Below are 20,804 nucleotides of genomic sequence, written 5' to 3' on the forward strand. Positions count from 1 at the left end.
ACTCAGGCAGAGCCCTGGTAGTCTCCTTGCATTGAGAAGATGGAGCTGTGATGACAGGGGGGCCAAAGCCCCTAGATATCACAGGGCAGGTTACCAGAGAGGAGAAAGCTGCATAATATCTGCAGAGGGTTTCCTTCAGGTATTCATTAGTACATGTATGTGAGGAGGCTATCCAAGGCTTGGAAAAGAACTATTTGAAATGATTAGAGGAAATTGTCTGCCACTACACAGAGTTGGGAATAGTGTCTCTTCCCAAAAACCAGTGTGGAGAACCTCATAATTCATGGTGCTTCTGATCAAGTACTAAAAATGTCTTAATTGTGGGGAAGAATTAATGACAGATCTACAGCTGTTCTGGTGCTAACAAAGTAGGAACTGAAAGGATCAAACTGCTTCCAAGTTAATTTAACTGTGTCTTGGAACAAAGACCAAGACTATGTATAGGAATACAAAAATATCCAGCGCACAACAAAATAAAATCATGATGTCTGACATTTTGTCCAAAATTACCATGCATCCAAAAAGTCAAGAAAATGTAACATAATAGAAAAATCAATCAGTTGAAACCAACCTAGTATTAGTAGACAAGGACATTAATAGAACCATCCTAACTCTATTGTGTATGGTCAGAGAGCTACTAGAAAGACTGAACATACTAAGTAGAGACATGAAAGCTATAAAAGAAGTAAAAATTCTAGATAGGAAAACTACATGTCTGAGATGAAAGATATACTGGATGATATTAATGGACATGGTAAACTGCAGAATATGGATTAGTGAACTAAAAGACATAGCAAAAGAAACTATCCAAAATGGAACTGGAGAGGAAAAAAAAAAAAGAAAGAAAAGAGCATTTGTGAGCTGTAGTAACCATGTTAGGTAGCCAAATATACAATATACATGTAGGAGGCACCTGAGAGGCTCAGTTGGTTGTGTCTGACTAGCTCAGGTCATGATCTCATGGCTTGTGAGTTTGAGCCCCAAATCAGGCAGAGCTCTCAGTGCAGAGCCTGTTTTGGATGCTCTTTCTCCCTCTTTCTCTGCCCCTCCCCCACTCTATCTCTTTCTCTCTCTCAAAAATAAATAAACACCAAAAAATTTTTTTAAATGTGTATATGTAACTGGAATCCTGAAAGGAAAGGGAAGAATAGGGGGCAACAGAAAAATATAATTGATAATGACCAAAATATCTCTAATAAAAACTATAAATAATTTCAAAAAGCCGAATAAGCCCCAGGCACAAGAAATATGAAGAAAACCACACCAAGGCATATCATAATCATATTGCTTGAAACCAGTTATGAGAAGAAAATCTTAAAAGCAAAAGAGTAAAAATAAATACTAACTGTTGTCATGTAGGAGAAAAAGATACTCATTATGTATGAGGAACAGAGATAGCTATGAAAGTATATTTCTCATGAGAGACAATGTAAAGTACAAGACAGTAAAGGAACAATTTTAAAATAATGGTAGAAAAGGGGCGCCTGGGTGGCTCAGTCGGATAAGCGTCCTACTTCAGCTCTGGTCATGATCTCCTGGTTTATGAGTTCCAGCTCTGAGTCGGGCTCTGTGCTGACAGCTCAGAGCTTGGAGCCTGCTTCTGATTCTGTGTCTCCTTCTCTCTCTGCTCCTCCCCTGCTCATGCTCTGTTTCTCTCTGTCTCTCAATAATAAATAAATGTTAGAAAAAAAAATTTTTTTTAATAATGGTAGAAAAATTTTATAAACCTAGAATTCTCCCTACTAGAGTATCTTTCATAGGTGAAGGCCAAAATGAAGTTTTGTGTTTTTAAGACAAACAAAACTGGAAGGAATATCACCAAAACTCCTGTACTACAAGAAATGGCAAAGGAAATCTTTTCAGATACTGGGTTGACATAAAAGAAAGCACTGGAAATGGTGATTACGTGAATAAATATAACTCTTTAAAAGATAAGCATTTAAAGCATAAACAACACAGTACATTATGGAGTTTATAACAATATATGACAGCAATGACAGTAATAATACAGAGGCTGGAAGGGGATAAATGAGAGTATCTTATTGTAAGGTGGTTTTTTTTATTTTTTTTAACGTTTATTCATTTTTTTGAGAGAGAGTGAGAGAGCGTGAGTGGGGCAGGGGGAGGGGCAGAGAGAGAGGGAGACCCAGAATTCTAGGCAAGCTTCAGGCTCTGAACTGACAGCACAGAGCCCAGTGCGGGGCTCGAGCTCATGGACCATGAGATCATGACCTGAGCCGAAGTCAGATGCTTAACCGAGCACCCAGGTGCCCCTGTAAGGTGTTTATAGTATATATGAAGTAATATAATGAAGACAGAGGGTGATAAATTAAAGATGTATATTATAAACTCTAAAGCAACAACCAAAATAACACAAAAAGTTATAGCTAATAAGCCAAGAAATGATATTAAACGGAATTATAAAAATGCTCTAAGAGAAGGCATAAAAAGAAGAAAAAAGGAGCAAACAACAGATGGGACAAATAGAGAACAAATAGCATGTGGTAGATTAATAATTACATTAAGTGTAAATTGGTCTAAACATGCCACTTGAAAGGCAGAGTTTTTCAGATTGCATAAAAAAGCAAGACCAACTATGTACTGCCTATTAAACACATACACACACACATGCACGCACACACATTTGAGATTTAAACCCCAAGAAGCAAAAATGATGGAAAAGAATATACCAGACTAAAAGGTAGCATTGCTAAATAAGTAGTACTGTTAAGATGTCCTTTCTTCCAAATTGACATGTAGATTCAGTGCAATCCCATGCAAAATCCTAGGATGCTTATTTTTTAGAATAAGATAAGCTTATTCTAAAATAGGGGATGCAAAAAATAAAGAAATAAAATAAAATAGGGGATGCGAAAGAGCTAGAAGAGCCAAAACTACTTTGAAAATGAAGAAAAAGGTTGGAGAATTTATTCTACCTGATTTCAAGAGCTAATACAAAACTATAGTAATCAAGAGCTAATGTAAAACTATAGTAATACCACAGGGTGGTATTGGTATTAAGACTGACAGATCAGTGGGACAGAATAGAGAGTCTAAAAGTAGACAGATATATATACATCCAGTTGATTGTTAACAGAGGCACAAAGATGATTGCATGGAAAATGATGGTCTTTTCCACAAATCGTGCTGAAACTATTGCACGACAATATATCAAAACAATTTTTTAATGTTTTTCAGTGTTGCACTTATATAGAAATTAAGTTAACTGTAAAACTTCTAGGTATAAGCTCAGGACAGAACTTTATGAATTGGGGTTAGGTAAAGATTTCTTAGATATAATACCGCAAAAGCATGATTCATAAAAGAAGAAATTAATGAGTCGGACTTCATGAAAATTAAGAACTTCTGCTTCTTTGAAAGATACTCTTTTTTTTTTTTTTTTTTAATTTTTTTTCAACGTTTTTTATTTATTTTTGGGACAGAGAGAGACAGAGCATGAACGGGGGAGGGGCAGAGAGAGAGGGAGACACAGAATCGGAAACAGGCTCCAGGCTCCGAGCCATCAGCCCAGAGCCTGACGCGGGGCTCGAACTCACGGACCGCGAGATCGTGACCTGGCTGAAGTCGGATGCTTAACCGACTGCGCCACCCAGGCGCCCCAGAAAGATACTCTTAAGATGATGAAAAAATAAGCCACTCAATGAGAGTGGGAGCTTTATTCAGAAAATAAACATAAATATGTAATTTAGTGTGTATATGCATGCACATGCATGTATATGCATGCACATGCATGTGTATACACATGTATAGATGATGTGTAAGCCTCATGTATGAAAAATGATTTTCATTATAATTAAGAACTCTGAAAATTCAATAATAAGAAAACAATCCAACGAAAAATTGGCATTTTGAACATCCATTTTTCCAAGGAAAAATAAGGATAACGAACACATGAAAAGACGTTCAACACCATTAATCATTACAGAAACATAGATTAAAACCACAGTAAGCTTAAAACCACTATTAGAATTTTGAAATTAAAAAGGCTGACTGTACTATGTCATGACAAGGATGGAGAGCAGCTAGAACTCTGCTTGTGGGAATATAAAACCACTTTGGAAACAGTTTGGTAATTTTTTTTCTTTAATTTTTTTTAATGTTTATTTTTTAGACAGAGACAGAGCACAAGCTGGGGTGGGAGGTGTGCAGAGAGAGAGAGAGAGACATATACACACACACAGAAATTGAAGCAGGCTCCAGGCTCTGAACTGTCAGCATAGAGCCCAACATGGGGCTCAAACCCAGGGACTGCAAGATCATGACCTGAGCTGAAGTCGGACACTCAACCAACTGAGCCACCCAGGCGCCCCACAGTTTGGTAATTTCTTACAGGGTAAACACCTATTTACCATCTTTCCAGAATTTGCTCTCTGGTTATTTTTTATATAAAAAGAGCATATGATGATTTAAAATGAGAGAGATAGCTGAAAACCGTATAATCCAGCCTTAATTTTGATTTTGCATAATGTTGCTAGTTTAATTTATTTTCCAAGTTTGAGTTCTTAGTTCAGCCACAGTGTTTCTTTCAGACTTTTTACTTCCCTGTTCTTAACAGCACCCAAAAGCGTTGTTGGCAGCTGGAATGGCCCTTGTTTCATCAGCCCCCAGAATTTCCATAGTGGTGGCCAGGGGTTCAGGGAGCTGAATATGAATGGAAATGTGAAGAGTTTAAACAAAGAGTTTAAATAGTTTAGTGTATAAACAGGTTTATGTAAGGATAGGCTTGCTTCTCTGCTTCTTGTTTTATATATATATTTTCAAGGCTCAAAAGATTGTGCTGGTTTGGAATGCTAGTTTTGGCACTATCTTGAGATTCTAGACATGGTGTCTTTAAGGAACTCAGGGGATTGGACTAAATATGAGTAAGTCCAAAGTCAAGGGAAAAAGTCTAGACATTGAAGATAGTCACCTCCACAGCCATCAAGTGACTGACTTAGCTTTCAGTTTCAGGAGCATTTGTTTCATCTTAAGAAAGTAGTCTTCTATAAAACTAGGAGTAGTAACTAAATGGAGTAAGTAAGTATATGTGGCTATCAAGGGGAGGGAAGTGAGCAGAGTAGTTCTGGAGAATTCATGGCAACAGAAAGACTACCAAACCCTTCTCCCCCACTGAAAGACCACTATTTTTTTTTAAATGTTTTTGTTTATTTTTGAGAGAGAGCATAAGACAGAGAGGGGGACAGAGGATTCAAAGCAGGCTCCACGCTGACAGCAGTGAGCCCATGTGGGACTTGAATTCATGCACTGTGAGCTGAAGTTGGACATTCAACCAACTGAGCCACCTAGGCATCCAAAAGACCACTACTAATTTAGAATTTTAAGCCCTATATAAGAATTTCTAGCAGAAGTACAGTTTTCTTTAAGTAAGCTAAAATTATGGTACAATACCTACTAATTTATTTTTTGTGATATAATACCATAATAATGTTTTAACTTTAATATACCTTTAAAAAAGAAGCATAAGTTCATACTGTTCTTACTGTTCTGTTAATGTTAATGCTAAAATTTTTTGAGGGGACAACAGTTATATTCTCCATAATTCAGTTTTGGTAATATTTGTTTATCTAATTATGCACTACTAAATTTGATGTGAGGAATATTATTTTTAATGGAATACTATTTTTTAATGGAATACAATTTTTTATCCAAAAGTTTGTTTCACACAATATAATTGTGAAACTGTGTTCTTAATTATGCCCTCATTTTACAATTCTTATATTGCAAAATTGCTATATTACATGCATTTCTATTTGGTGTTATATTATTGCTTATTGAGTAAGATTTGATTTCTGGTTCTGAATAAAATATGAATAAAAAATCAATAAAATAAAACCAATTTTAGATGGAATTCACACTAATCCCTGAACTGTAATATACTCTAAAATAAGTAAAGCATTAGAAATTTTGGAACCCAAGCCCATAAAGATATTTTCATTCTAAACCAGTTAGTATGACGATACCTAATATTTAATATTTATAAGAATAAAAATATTTATAAAATACAAATTTCAAAAGTCTGATGAATCCAACAGTGTATTTCTCCCCACAGTTGAAGATGATCCCTGTATTTCACAAATAAAATTTTGCAAGTTACATTTGTATAGGCAAATGTATTTAGAATGTCCTCGTATTCCATCTGCTGGGACAAATGTATTATTTTGGACAGATTTTTCTTTTGAACAGAATTAAAAATTCATTCTTTTGCTTTTATATCTATGGAATTAATTGCTCTGACTTCATGACTGTCCTAGTGATTTAGTCAGAAGGATCCTGAAATTTGGAGTCAGAAGGTCTTAATTTCAATCTGTCATGTATAGTAGAGGCAAGTTACTAGACTGGTTTTCTTTATCTTTGAATATGAATCCTATATTATAGATTGTTAGAGAAATTAATGAAAATATAAATATGTCTTAACAGGTGTTTTTATCAGAAACATCAATCATCTTTCTTTAGGAATGGTAATTACCATATTTTCAAGACAGAGGTTATAAATGGAGGAGGGAGGGAGCCGCCATGGAGGGGGGGTTGTACGGTAGGAGACTACAACAATATTAATTTTTTTCTTGGATGTGGGTATTCATCATTCTGTGTATTTTTCTGTGTCTTAAATATTTCTTAATTGTTAAAAATAATCTTCCCTTGTGAAATACATGAAACTTCCCCATGAAATATCTTCACCATAAAGTGCCTAACATTTTTCTATCAAAGGACACTGCTTCCTAGGACACTCTGAAATGTATGCTTCATAATTCTTAGCTTGCTTGGGACCTGCTAGTCAGAATATCATTTCCTTCATGCCATTCTAGTTATGTTATATTGCACAGAGTGTCACGTTTCTACTATGTGTATTAAGTAGATGGCAGAGGTCACAAACTGTTTTGGGATTGAACCTGGCTTTTAGAAGTATTCTTTGTTCCACACAGTATTGGTCTTTATGGGAACTTAAAGTCTCATGAAAAATCAAGAAATTTCGTAGCTTTGGGTTGCATTTCTGTATGACAGCAGTGAGTAGGTGCTGATTATTAGCCGCTTCCTTTCGCTAGGCCATGTGCTCCACTGTTCTGCACCCTCACAGTACTCTCTGATGACTGAGGCCAAATGTCTTTTGCCTCTCATCATCATAAATATTTGTATTAACTGCTTGGCCCCCATCGGCAGTTTAGTTTATAACTCTTAGATTATATTCAGTAGATATCACACATTCTATTGATATTTTGCTATCATAGTTTAACTTGATGTTACATATTTTCAACATTTTGTAACTTCATAAAGCTCCCATACGTACATTTTCTCTACTAACATATGACATAAAGTACTGTTTTTGTCACCTCCTCCTTCTCTCCTATTCAGTCAGTCCTTTCATGTTACTAGTTAATTATTTCTCAAATCTAGTTCTTCCTGTCCAGCCTCACCACCACTGCTCCACCTCAGGCCCTCATCGTCTGTCACCTGGCATTCTTTAATTCCTTCCTGACTGCGCTCCTCACCCCCAGTCACATTCCTTTCAATTCATCATCAAGTTATTGCTAGAATGACTTATCGAAGTACAGATGTCATCTCCTCACACCACTGTTTTAGATTCTCCTAAGTCTGTCTTTCTATGGTAAGGTCTGCAAACTTTTCCTTAAAGGTCCAGATAGTAGGGGCGCCTGGGTGGCGCAGTCGGTTAAGCGTCCGACTTCAGCCAGGTCACGATCTCGCGGTCCGGGAGTTCGAGCCCCGCGTCGGGCTCTGGGCTGATGGCTCAGAGCCTAGAGCCTGTTTCCGATTCTGTGTCTCCCTCTCTCTCTGCCCCTCCCCCGTTCATGCTCTGTCTCTCTCTGTCCCAAAAATAAATAAACGTTGAAAAAAAAAATTAAAAAAAAAAAAAAGGTCCAGATAGTAAATATTTTAGGCTTTGCTGACCAGAAGTTTTCTGTCACAAAAAATTGACTTTGCTATTGGTGTACTAAGCACAAAAGCACCTATAGACAGTATGTAAACAAATGGGCATGTCTGTGTTCCAGTAAAATTTATTTATAAAAAACCAGGTCACTGGTCTAGGGCCATAGTTTGTTACCCCTTGTTCTAGGATATGAAAGACTCTACCTGTCTTTCCTCCTGTTTTATCTACTACTCTTCCATCCTGTTTCTTACAGTTTATTCAGAGGCACCATTCAAATGGTTAACAATTCTTAGACATCTTCTTTCTATATCCAATTATGTAAGTCTTTTCATTCAAACCATTTTTTCACAGAGAAATTTAAAAATATATCTTATAAAATGTTAATTCTCAAATGATGGTATCATATATATATATATATATATATATATATATATATATGAGGTTATTTATATTTAGTCACTTGCTGACATCTTTATAAATATATGGTGAAGTATAGTCTCAAGTGTTAAAAAGGTTTTATGGAGTGCCTGGATGGTTCATTTGATTCAGTGTCTGACTCTTGATTCAGCTCAGGTCATGATCTCATGGTTCGTGGGTTCCAGCCCCGCATTGGGCTCCATGCTGCACACAGAGCCTGCTTGGGATTCTCTCTCTGCCCCTCCCCTGCTCATCCTCTCTCTCTCTCTCTCTCTCTCTCTCTCTCTCTCAAAATAAATAACTAAACTTAACAAAAGTTTTTAACAGGTCCTTCATGAAAATTCATAACTCATAACCTGCTACAACCCATGTTATCTTAGATACCATCAACACATTAATCCGAAAATCTCAAAATAAGGTCACTGGTAGGCAAGTAAGGTTAATTTCAACATTATCAACTGTGTTGAATCAAAGTCAATTGAGAAAACAACTTGAGGACATTTGGTAGGAATTGAAAGCTTGTAAATCACATCATCATCACAGTTGCCCCTTTCAAATAGGAAAGCAGAAAAAAATTTGGTTTTTGGATATGACTTGCCTGAAATATCAAGTTGTTACTTAAATTCCGATAGGTCACTTTGCATGTTTCCATATGCAAAAAAAAACCACACAGAGCTTGATAATATGTTTTTAAATATATGGAGGTTTTGCCTCATTATTCAATTGTAGTTATTTAGGCTATTGCTGATTGGTACTGATTTAGGTGCTGATTTAGACTATTGCAGATTGATGTTGGGTACTAACAAAACCTTTTCCAGTAAAAAAAAAAAAAAAAAAAGAAGGAAAGAAATTCATTCTTCCATCATGTTAATGAAAAGTGTGATTCAATTACTACAGTGAGAGAGTAGATTGGTAGAGCTGCTGTGATGGAGTTTTATTAAGATGTTGGATGGATATTAATATCTGTTATGATAAAGTCTTCTAAATTTTCTGATGTTTGCATAGTAATACATTAATTTAAAGCTCCATATATTAAAACTGACCTGTAAATGTCTTTTATGGTTGACTTTTAGCCACCAGCCGAACAGGCCAAAGCCAGACTACAGCTGGTTCTTGAAGCTGCTGGTAAGTGCTCATGATTAACTTTATTTAAATGAAAACGTACTAAATAAATACTGACGTGCTTACAGGTGGGTCAAAGAAAAAAACACCTGTTTTCATATGTCCTCACAAATTTGTGAAATCTGGGTTATATGTATGGCCATATTTTATATGAAGTATCGAGTGCTGTATAGAGTATAATGCTAAAAGGTCATTCTTTATATTTTTACTTATAAAATTGACTTTAACTTTAGTTTCAGTTTTGAGGCAGTTCAATTTATTGATTTTTGTCTTCTGTGGACTGTGCTTTTGGTGGCATGTTTAAGAATTCTTCACCTAGCCCCACATCACAAAACATCCTCCTGTGTTTTCTTCTAAAAGTTTTATACTTTTACATTTAAGACTATGATCTGTTTTGGTTTAACTTTTGTACAAAGTGGGAGTTTCAGATCAAGGTTTTCATTGTTGAGGAAAACAAGATAAGTATAATTTAGTAATTTCTCCAGTTCCATTGGACTAACTCAATGAACTGTTCTGGATACCATCTAATGTTAAAATACTGTATGTCTTATTTTTCAATGATACAATAATGCTGTGACTTTGATTTTATACATAATCCTCAGATTCATGTAGACATTAACTATTTTATCTTCTTAAAAAATGTAAAAGATTAATGTTATCTTTTCTAAGTACTGATATTATTTTGAATCTTAACATGCTCTTCAAAATGTATGTAACATATTTAAACAAGTTGTCAAGAGTAAGCATGAGGTAGGATTAGAATGATCTAATCAAAGTAGTACATATTTGTTATAATTATTTACTTTTTAAAGATCTGTAAAGAGTGTATAATTTCCAATTGGAAAATGAGAATTCTATTTTAACATAAAAGTAATTTCAGACTACCAAATGATAGTAGTTGTATTTTTAGTATTCATTGATTGAGAAAATACATATGTGCATATTGATTCAGGGATTTCTTGCATTAGCCCCAGAGTGTCTACAGTCTAAAGATTGGGAACACATGATATACTAGCTTCTTAAATCACTAATAGAAGTAACTTATAATAAAAGGATAAAACTTAATAATATTTGTGAGTCTTTTTTTTTTTTTTAATTTTTTTTTTCAACGTTTATTTATTTTTGGGACAGAGAGAGACAGAGCATGAACGGGGGAGGGGCAGAGAGAGAGGGAGACACAGAATCGGAAACAGGCTCCAGGCTCTGAGCCATCAGCCCAGAGCCTGACGCGGGGCTCGAACTCCCGGACCGCGAGATCGTGACCTGGCTGAAGTCGGACGCTTAACCGACTGCGCCACCCAGGCGCCCCTATTTGTGAGTCTTTATAACTGTCCATATTACTTTAAAAGTCATTCAGGGACACCTGGGTGGCTCAGTCAGTTAAGCGTCCGACTTCAGCCCAGGTCATAATCTCACAATTCATGGGTTCGAGCCCCACGTCAGGCTCTGTGCTGACAGCTCTGAGCCTGGAGCCTGCTTTGGATTCTGTGTCACCCCCTCTCTTTGCCCCTCTCTTGCTCACACTCTGTCTCTCTCAAAAATAAATAAACATTAAAAAAAAAATGGAGGGAGGGGAGCCTGGGTGACTCAGTTGGTTAAGCAGCTGACTTTAGTTCAGGTCATGATCTCACAGTTTGTGGGTTCAAGCCCCACCTGGGGCTCTGTGCTGACAGCTCAGAGCCTGGAGCCTGCTTTGGAGTCTGTCCCTCTCTCTCTCTGCCCCTCCCCTGCTCTCACTCTGTCTCCCCTCTCAAAAATAAATAAACATTAAAATAATTTTTTTTAATTTTAAGTCATTTATATTTTATGTATTAATCTTACTCATTTTATCTTTATGTGGAAATTACAGTTTCTACATAGTATTATAATTTTGCTTGCTATCTGGTTTTTCATATTTTGACTCAAATATGCTGTAAGATTAAGCTAGTTAATATGGTTCTCTATCATTTACATAATATACATTGATTCTTTAATTCTTTAGTAGCATTTTGCTTTGAAAAATTACTGCCAGTTCATAATTTGAGTATGGACAAACTTTTGCTTTAAAGACAATATTTATGGTGCTTAGTTCAGAAAACATTTGTTTCCATTAATACAACTATAAAGAATTTCATTTCATAGTTTTATACAGTTATCTTTATCTTTTAATAGGATTTTGAAGCCTATTATAAAACAGATCTTAGGGTCCAAACTTCATAGTGTTGAACTTACTTATATTGGTCCCAGCTGTCACCCCACATATTTTAATTTAACTTTCTAAATTCTATTTTTGATAAAGAGTTAGGTTGTGTGAATTTGAGAAACATTAAAAATATTATGACAATTTACAAATTTAAAAAACCTACATTAGTCTGGATAAGCAATGCATTAGCTAGATGTAGCATTATTTACTTAATAATTTTCTTCTGTACTTAATAACGTGTTGTCCCCAGCGTTTCCCTCTTATCAGTAACACTGTGGTACACATCCTGTTACAAATTGTGTTTTATATATTTTAGATAGGTTTCTTGGGATTGATTACTATAGAAATGAGTTTATAAGGTTAGAGGGTATTAATATTTAGACTGGCTTTTTATGCATTTTTGCTAAATTGTTTTATAAAAGGACTGTGCTACTTTATGTTTCCACTGATTAAGTAAATATTTTAACCAGACTTGGCCTTTTGATGCCAATTCTATGAATATATTGTTTTATAATATGATATAACATATTATACCCCTTTGAGAAACATCCAGTATTGCTTTTAATGAGAACTTGTGGCCTTGAAGAGGGGAAGTAGATAGATGGATAGGAGAGGAGCATATAAGCAAATCTAGAACTTACTATCAAAGTTCTAGATTTCCTTCAGTGAAGAATTTAAGGTGTTCACTGTATTACTTACAAAGCAAGCAAATAAATAAAATAAAGGAAGGGGGAATAAGACCAACTTGAGCTCATTCCGGAAGTCTTGCAGTTAAAATCCAGCCTAGTCCTAAGAGTGAGGTTCTGGACAGGAAGGGCTGGGAGCACCCATTTTGTCACATTGAAGTTTACTTGAGTTCTCAGGGAAAACATCCTTGACTTTGGGGCCATAAAATCGAGTACAAGAAAAGACTTAAGGCTGTATGTTAGATTCTTGAGACAGGATTCATTTCAGCTTTATAATTACTATAGTCTGGTAGATAAGGTTCGTCTATAAAGAAATCCTGCTGTGCTTAGTCCTTTATTCTAACTATAGGTCCCAGAAAATGCAATATGTAACCATTGCATTGTCATTGATTTATGAGTGAATGTTAATAATGTTATTGGTTTGGAATTAAAATATGTTTAGAACATTTGGCAACAATTATTAGTGGTATGATTTTGAAAGACATATGTATGAGTAAAAATAATATTTAAGCGAAATGTAAGGTATCATGCATGTTTGGTTTATACCAAACGTGAATTTGAAGTCACAGATTTTATTGTATTTGTTACGACCATATTTTTATACATTAAACCATATATTTGTACTTGGTTATGCTAAATCTTCAGATTTAGATAGAATCGTTTCTCGTGTCTATTACTAAATTGCAGTTAAAACCAACTTTCGTGTCTATTGTTTAACGTTTAGTTCAGAGGTGATGTGAAGTTAAGGTTTTATCTAAGATTGCTTTTTTGTCGTTTTCAAATGGCAGTAGGACACAGAAGATTGCAGAATTGTATAAATTTGTAAGATTCAATCTTTAAGTTATAACCTCAGCTAATGGCTTACCCTGTGATATTGAGTCAATCCTATTAACCCTTTGCTTTCTTCCTTTCCTTTTTAAAAATGCTTTTACCATTCTCTCACTTATTAAGATACAAAACTTTGAAATTTTTACCTTTGACTTCTTACTAGGCAGTCATTCACCTAGAATGAATGATCTTATTTTGAAACATTTTTTATATGTATCCCTTTATTATCTTTCCCATTGCCATCTCCTTAGTCTAGATGCCAAAGTTACCAGCCAGAGGTTAATCCCTAACTTCCCAATGGTCTCTTCAGTTCTCTTCTCCAGAGATGGTAGCGAATAGTGAAAGAGTTCTAAGCCTACTCGTACTACTTACCTTGAGCAGTTTGACTGTGAGCAGGTTGATGTTTATTGGTTCTACAAAACATAGTTTAAAAAAAAGAAATGGAACATGACAGACGTGTGTATTTTCTAGTTTGCCATAGTTCTCTATTTTTTAAAAAAAAGTAATTTATTAAGGTGAAATTCACATAAAATTAATATAAAATTAATCGTAATTGTTTAAAGTGAACAATTCAGTGGCATTAAATACATTTACAGGGCTGTATAACTACCACCTCTCTCTACTTCCAAAACGTTCTCAACACTCCAAAGTAAAACCTCTTACCTATGAAGCAGTTTCTCTCCACTCCTGGACACCTGCTCCTGGCATTCACCAATCTGCCTTCTGTTTCTGTGGATTTATCTATTCTGGATATATATAAATGGACTTACACACTGTATAGCCTCGTGTGTCAGCTTCTTAGCATAATGTTTTGGAGGTACAGCCACATTGTAGCATGTGTCAGTATTTTATTCCTTTTTATGGCTGAATAATATTCCATTGTCTCCATGTACACCATTTATTTATCCATTTGTATTGATGGAAGTTTGTGTTACTTCCACCTTTTGACTGTTGTAAATAGTATTGCTATGAACATGCATATACATGTACTTGCTTGAGTACCTGTTTGTAATTTGGGGTGTTATATACCTAGGAGTGTACATTGGGAATTCTATGTGTAACTTTTTGAGAAACCACCAAACTTTTCCACAGTGTCTGAAGGATATTACGTGTTCATCAGCAATATATGAGTATAGTCCCCTATTGTTTCAACTAAACCTTGTCACACATTTACGTTGCCTATTTGAAAGTATTTAGTTTTGGGGACTTTTCTGTACCATAATTTACTCACTTGTAAAGGGGGAGGATAATAACTACCTTGTAGGGTTTTTTTGAAGATAAATATGATACGTGAAGCACCTAGTTCGGAGCCTGGCAAATGGTAGCCACCAGGAAATGTTTATTTCCACATTGTTTTTTGTGATTACCACTGCTAAACGATTCTTTGTCAGCCACCATTTGGTGATGATATTACTTTGCTCAAAATTAGTCACTGGCCCTCAGTGGCTTAAAAAATCAATTTTACACTTCTGTGTTTAAGGTTCCAAGGTTCTTTCTGTATGGTGGAGCCACAGATTTTTCTGTATTTATTAGAATTCATTTCTGAACTTCTTCTCATTATTCTTTGAGTTACTCATTCTTTTCCACCTATGAATCCTTGCTCATGATTTTTTTCTCTTCTGGAAATGACTTCCTCTTTCCTCTTCCACCTCTAAGCACTTCAAAACGAATCTCAAAATTTCCACATGAGTTTTGTGACCATTCCAGCACATAATCTTTCTCTTCTTTTTTGAAATCTTTCTGTCCTTGTTTGTGCATACCATTTATGCTGATATTTACTTACATATGGCTGATACTAATATTTAATTATTTCATAAGTGTTGAATTTACTTTTCCAATGAAATAATGAACATGATGAAGACCAGGAACCAGATCTAAAATTATAAGTCTTTTCCAACAGTTTTAACAGCACCTGTAGTGAGTGGTACTATGCCAAATAAGATTCCAGCTGTTAATCATTGGTGAACAGGTCATTGTGAAGAAACAAATAATCTGGAAGTAACTGAAAAGTAAACCTTTTAATGCTGCTATGCTCATTTTAACCAGCTTGATGGATTTAAAATAAATACACAAGAAATTATCTGGCTTCTAAAGTAGAAGATATTGGCCAATAATCTGACTTTTTAATCTTAAACTTTAAGATAGTGCATGACAGAAAAGATAATGAAACATGATTATCACAGAGGAGAAAGAAGGAAGATAAGACTTGTCTCTTTTGCTCTCACTAGTGTTTGACATGTTAGTGGCAGTCCAAACATTATTTGGGTTTTCTGCAAAAACACAGTAGCATCTTATGCCATACGTGTTTGTAGGTCTGAAGAAGAATTTAGAGGAGAGAATTTTTTTCCAAAATGTAAATATTTTTTATCAGTATGAAAAGATGACACTTCTTACAACCTGGTTATAAGACACGTTGTTCTCTAAAATCTTTTTAATATTTTACTTTTAATAGAGGTATTGACACAAGCAGCCTTTAAAATTATATCTCTAATGTTTTAAGAAAAAATAGCAATTTCCTTTAGTGCATGAATGGTAAATCACCTTTATCAGAAAATCTCTGTGTAATATTTCATTTTCTGAATAATGTTTACAACCCGTTTTGTTTTGCTTTCTAGTTTTTAAAGCACTTTCATATAAATCTTTTATCGTTTGACTCACATCACAGCATGGAGAGCTAATTAACTCCATTTTACAAATATCTGGAAAGCATAAATGATTTGTAAAAGACTACATAGCTAGTGAATGACAGAACCAGAACTCAAGTCCAGTGATTTCTGACTCTTGAGCTATTTCTATCCATAGTTTAAATCCCTAAGTTATGTTGGGAAGAAAGAAGAATGGTGGAAAATATTACCAAATACATACTCTGTTTTGTTAGGTGTAGTGCTATAGTTACCTTAAAATAAAATAATTTCTATCCTCATGTAAGCCTTTGATTCTGAAATGAGTTTTTTCTAATTGATAATAAGAATTAGTAAAGTATGAGTCAGAAAAATGTTATTTTTCATAAGTGTTAAGAGTGCTCATAATAGCAAAATTTCTGATAATTTTGAAAAACCCAGGGTAGTGTTGTATAATCACCAATGTTTTGGTCTTCAGCCTAACTAGGGACTTGCATTTCAGTTACCCTTGCTGGGATACAAGCTGGTTAAGTATTGTGAAACACAGATGAGTTACACACATGGGCACAGTATGTCCAGGGAAGGAGCTATGCTTAGGAATAAGTCATAAGTGCCTCATTCCATCCCAGTTCTTCTGCTCCATGTTAAATTTAGACGTTATGCTTTTAGCTACCCGTTAAATACCTAGAAGCCTGTTCCTAACCCTTTCTCTTCATAGGCATGTGATCTTAGAACTCCCAATGCTTTTCTAAAGTCCAGTCTAACTGTAAATATTTCTGATTCTGAGATTGCCATGAAAATGTAGCACCATTTCCAAGGGGCATAGACAACCATTCTGCTACCCTGACTTAAAACCAGCAGAGAGGTTTTGCTCTGTAAGTTTCTGACCACCGATCTATGACTCTGAGAAATAGGCTGATGTATTGTGAGAAAATTTTTCATGTTGGACAGACCTAAAAAACAGAGCAAGTGGTAAAAAGTTAATTTGTATTTCATAAAATAGTTTTCATACCTCTTTTTCCCCCATGTAGGCTTCTGCTTGATAGTATGTTGGCAGTCTAGATTCATACTTGGCCTCTGTAACTAACTTTGTGAGTTTTGGCGGATCACTTCCCCTGTAGTCTCCTTTGGTAGTCTCCTTTAGTGTCCTCATTTATAAAGTGGAGATATTAATAGTACATAACTAATGGGTTTGTTGTTATAAGAGCTTAAATGAGGTACCATTTGTAAAACACTTCGAACAGTGCTTGGTACATAGTAAGTATTCAGTAAATGTTAGCAATTGATATCAAAGGCAATATAGTATAGTGTAGTAGCTAAGTTCTCAAGTCAGATGGCCTGGGTACCATTCCCAGCTCCATTATTTACTTGTAAATCAATGGGAGAGTCGGTAAAGCCTGCTGGACTGTAGTTTTTTTTCATTTATGAAATGGGAATAATTTAGAATTTTTATGAGAACTAAATAAATTAATGTAATAAAGTGTCTAGAACAGCACCTAATATGTAACTGAGGGTTCTATAATCGTTAGAGAGTAGGAGTAGTTTTTTTATGGCATCACCACAGTGATGATGTAGTTAAGGAAGAGACATTGAACCAAACATTCTACTCCTACCAGCAAATGTAAAAACAGAAACAAATGAATAAAACTTTAAATAGTTTAATTGACTTGAGCATTGGTTAAACCTTTTTTTCATCAAATACGGTTTCTGCAAATTTCAGAAATTCACATAAAATTTATTAGCTTTTATGTAAAATCAAGTTGATAATGTTAATTTAACTTCAATTTCCAATAATGAACATGATTTTTGGCTTTGTGTTAACTCAAAGATATAAAGTAGTACTTCCTAAAGAGAATCATTAAGTAAATTGCATTTAAAAAGCATAAGTTATTTGTTTTAGCATTGGTTACACATTTATATTTGAATGACTATTATTTATCCTTAATAATATTTAGTAAGAAGAAAGCTATCAGCTAGAGTCTAACAATATCACAGCAACTTGCCATGTTTGAGCAGATGTTAAGCAGACAGTAGTTGAATGTTAATTTTGAGAGGGTGGTATGTTTAAGCCTAGCTGAAGTATGTTGCATGTGGGCTTTCTAGACTTGAGTACAATGCTGGATCTCTGGGGAGAATTTTAAAGCTAAACCTCTTTCTTTGGGGTCCTCTATATGGACTCTCTCAAGTCAGTATAAAGCAGATCATCCCTAGGCTAAAGCCCTTCAGCTTTTGTTATTGGGCTCTGTAGACCTGTAATTAGGCCTCCTGGCAGGCCATGCAGGCCAGTTAATGGTCATATGGAGTTTCTGTGAGGCAGACTGGCTTTGTATAAATCCTGGGTAGGAATATGTTTATGGGTCACTTCCTACCAGGACCATGCTTTGTCCTTATGCCCTGCGGGCTGACAGGGAGCAGGTTCCCTTGACCATGGACTGTTCAGTTTGCAACTCAAAATCTACTCCACTAATCCCCAGTGTAAACAGAGGATTTAGAAGGGCTTCTGTCACTTACAGTTGCCAATTCACTTGGGTGTCTGTGAATTTATTTTTCCCCAGACTTCATTATTGAAAGACTGACAAGTGTATAAGATTTGGATGTTTGTTTATATATCAAGTGTGCAGTTTCTCTTTCAGTGGTTTTAGAATAATTGTCAGTAATTTACCTAAAGCAGAATCATGTAATGAGGTTTTTTTTATTAATCACCTCTTAATATTTTTTAATTTAAGCCATTAAAAAATTGGAATGATAGTAGACCTTTTCCTATAAGGGAAATTATAGGTCTTTTTTTTTAATATGAATAAAATAACACTATATAAAGAAATTTACCAAAAAATGATGAATGCAGATTTCAGATAAGTCAAGGAAATAATGAATTCAAAACTCTTCTGTACTATACATTCTATATTAAGAAAAAATTCCATTTTAGTGTAACTGCAAGCTTTTGAAAGGGGGAAAATCAGATCAGTATATAAAATGCTTAACAAAAATGTGTTTCATGAAGTACTTAAAATTAATCAGAGTGCCATTTATTGAGCATTTACTATGTGGTGAGCCCTTTTATACATTTACACACATCATAATTATTTTTAACAGTTAATCCATGTCTCCTAGCCAAGAAAAATATCTGAGTTTTAAGAAAGCCATCATTGAGATTTCTTTTGTTTTTCTATTTTATTTCATCCTCTATTTCAGTATGGTTTTCTCTTTGTTGCTTAGGTTATATTAAGATTTGATTCTAAAATGTGTAAGTTCTGAGTATGCTCTGCAAAGAACTGTCACCTGTCTTCCTGTGAGCCAATTTTTCTTTTAGGGGAAAAATCAAATGACGAATTCTTTCCCAGGTCTCATCTAGTAAATCAGTGCTCAGTATTTTGCATTTTGTGATGTAAAAATGGTTCATGACAGATGTGGCTGAAAAGACCACATACGTAGACTGTATGATTTTAGTCTGGTGGAACTAATAGGATCACTCATTACATTTTAGACCCTGGGGTTTCTTTTTTCTTTCATAATAAAAAAAAAAAAAACTGTTTAAATAGAGTAGCCCTTTTTGTGTGTGAGTATAGCATCTTCCCCTAAATTTACAAAGAGTTGATGGTAACAGATCAACAAATAATCCTCTCTCTTCCCAAAAGTTCTTTCATTAATGTTTATTTAATGTTGACTGTTATTTTTTGTCTTGTCATCCCATAACGGTTAGGATTTTATTCTATTTTTACAAAAGATTTCTTTAAGTTTTATTTAGCAAAACTAGAAAATACATTCCTTAGAGAATCCAAGACAAGAATTAAATTAAAGTATATGGTAATACAAACAAGTTTTGCAAATGTTGAAAGATTTAATGGCAATAAAAAGACATTATGCAGAAAGAATTCTTGGTGTTCACTTACAACTAGGAGAAGCATAGCATGAACTGTTTTTCTTTTTTAATGTGCACAGTGTATTTACTGAAATATAAATATATTTGTGATATATTTTGGAACTGAAAAAATGGAGACTCCTGAACAGTGTAAAAGATCTGAATCCTATTTTAGTTTTGACCAAAAGTTAAAGTTATAATTGAATCAAAAGTTATGTTGAAAAATATCCTGGGTGCTGAATATCAATGCTAATAATGGTTAATGTCCCTGGGCAATGGGATTTAAAATAATTAAAAACATTTTCTGATTGTTCTGTAGGTATCAAGAAAACCTATGGAAGTGTAGGAAAGGTGTACTTTAAACATAATAAAATTCCCCAATATTTAATATGAAATTCCATGCATTTGACAAATGTATACAATTATGTTAAGTATCACCAAAATTTTTTGATAAAGAACATTTACATTACTCCCCAGAAAGGCCCCTTATACTCCTTTGAAGTCAATTCTTTTTTCCCCATCTCGGACCTTAGCAACCAGTAATCTGATTTATGTCATTATACTTTTGCTATTTTCAGAATGCCATGCAAATGGAACCATACAGTATGTAGACCTTTGTGACTGCACTCTTTGACTTGGCATGTGCTTTTCAGGTTTGTTCTCATTGCTGTATGAACATCAGTTCTTTTTGTTGCTGAGTAGTATTTCATCATATAGCTAGACCAGTTTGTTCATTCATTCAGCAATTGGACAGGTGGGTTGTTTCCAGCTTATGGTTTTTCTGATTATAAATTATATGAACATTTGTGTACAAGTCTGGGTAAGCATATTTTCATTTCTCTTGAGTAAATAGTTAGGAATGGGATTTGTTTCTTATATATATAGTAAATGTAGCTTTGACTTTATAAGAAACTGCCAAACTTTTACAAAGTGGCTGTCCCATTTTGTGTGAAGTATATGCTCCTATCTGTTGTCCATTTTTTAAAAGGAATTATTTATATTATTGACTTGGAGAGTTATTTAAATATTCTGAATACAAATCAGATATATACTTTATATTTTCTCTTTATACCTTGTCTATTTACTAAACAGTGATTTTTTTTTAAAAAAAATTGAGTATATACAGTAAAATACACAATTTTTAGTGAGGGTTCTTTGAGTTTTGACAGATGCAAACAGTTGC

General features: G+C 34.5%; 1 protein-coding gene across 1 annotated transcript in view; it reads left to right on the forward strand.

Annotated features, from left to right (window-relative positions):
- Window positions 1–20,268, forward strand: part of RSRC1 (arginine and serine rich coiled-coil 1) — a 251,919-nt gene extending 231,651 nt beyond the window's left edge. The window contains exons 6-7 of the mRNA XM_032594683.1: window positions 9,397–9,448; window positions 20,200–20,268. Of these exons, the coding sequence (XP_032450574.1) occupies window positions 9,397–9,448; window positions 20,200–20,255 (108 nt within the window). The 3' untranslated portion in view covers window positions 20,256–20,268. The remainder of the gene's footprint in view (window positions 1–9,396; window positions 9,449–20,199) is intronic.
- The last annotated feature ends 536 nt before the right edge of the window (window positions 20,269–20,804 follow it).

Source organism: Lynx canadensis, chromosome C2, assembly GCF_007474595.2.
Source record: "Lynx canadensis isolate LIC74 chromosome C2, mLynCan4.pri.v2, whole genome shotgun sequence".
Lineage (NCBI taxonomy): Eukaryota > Metazoa > Chordata > Mammalia > Carnivora > Felidae > Lynx > Lynx canadensis.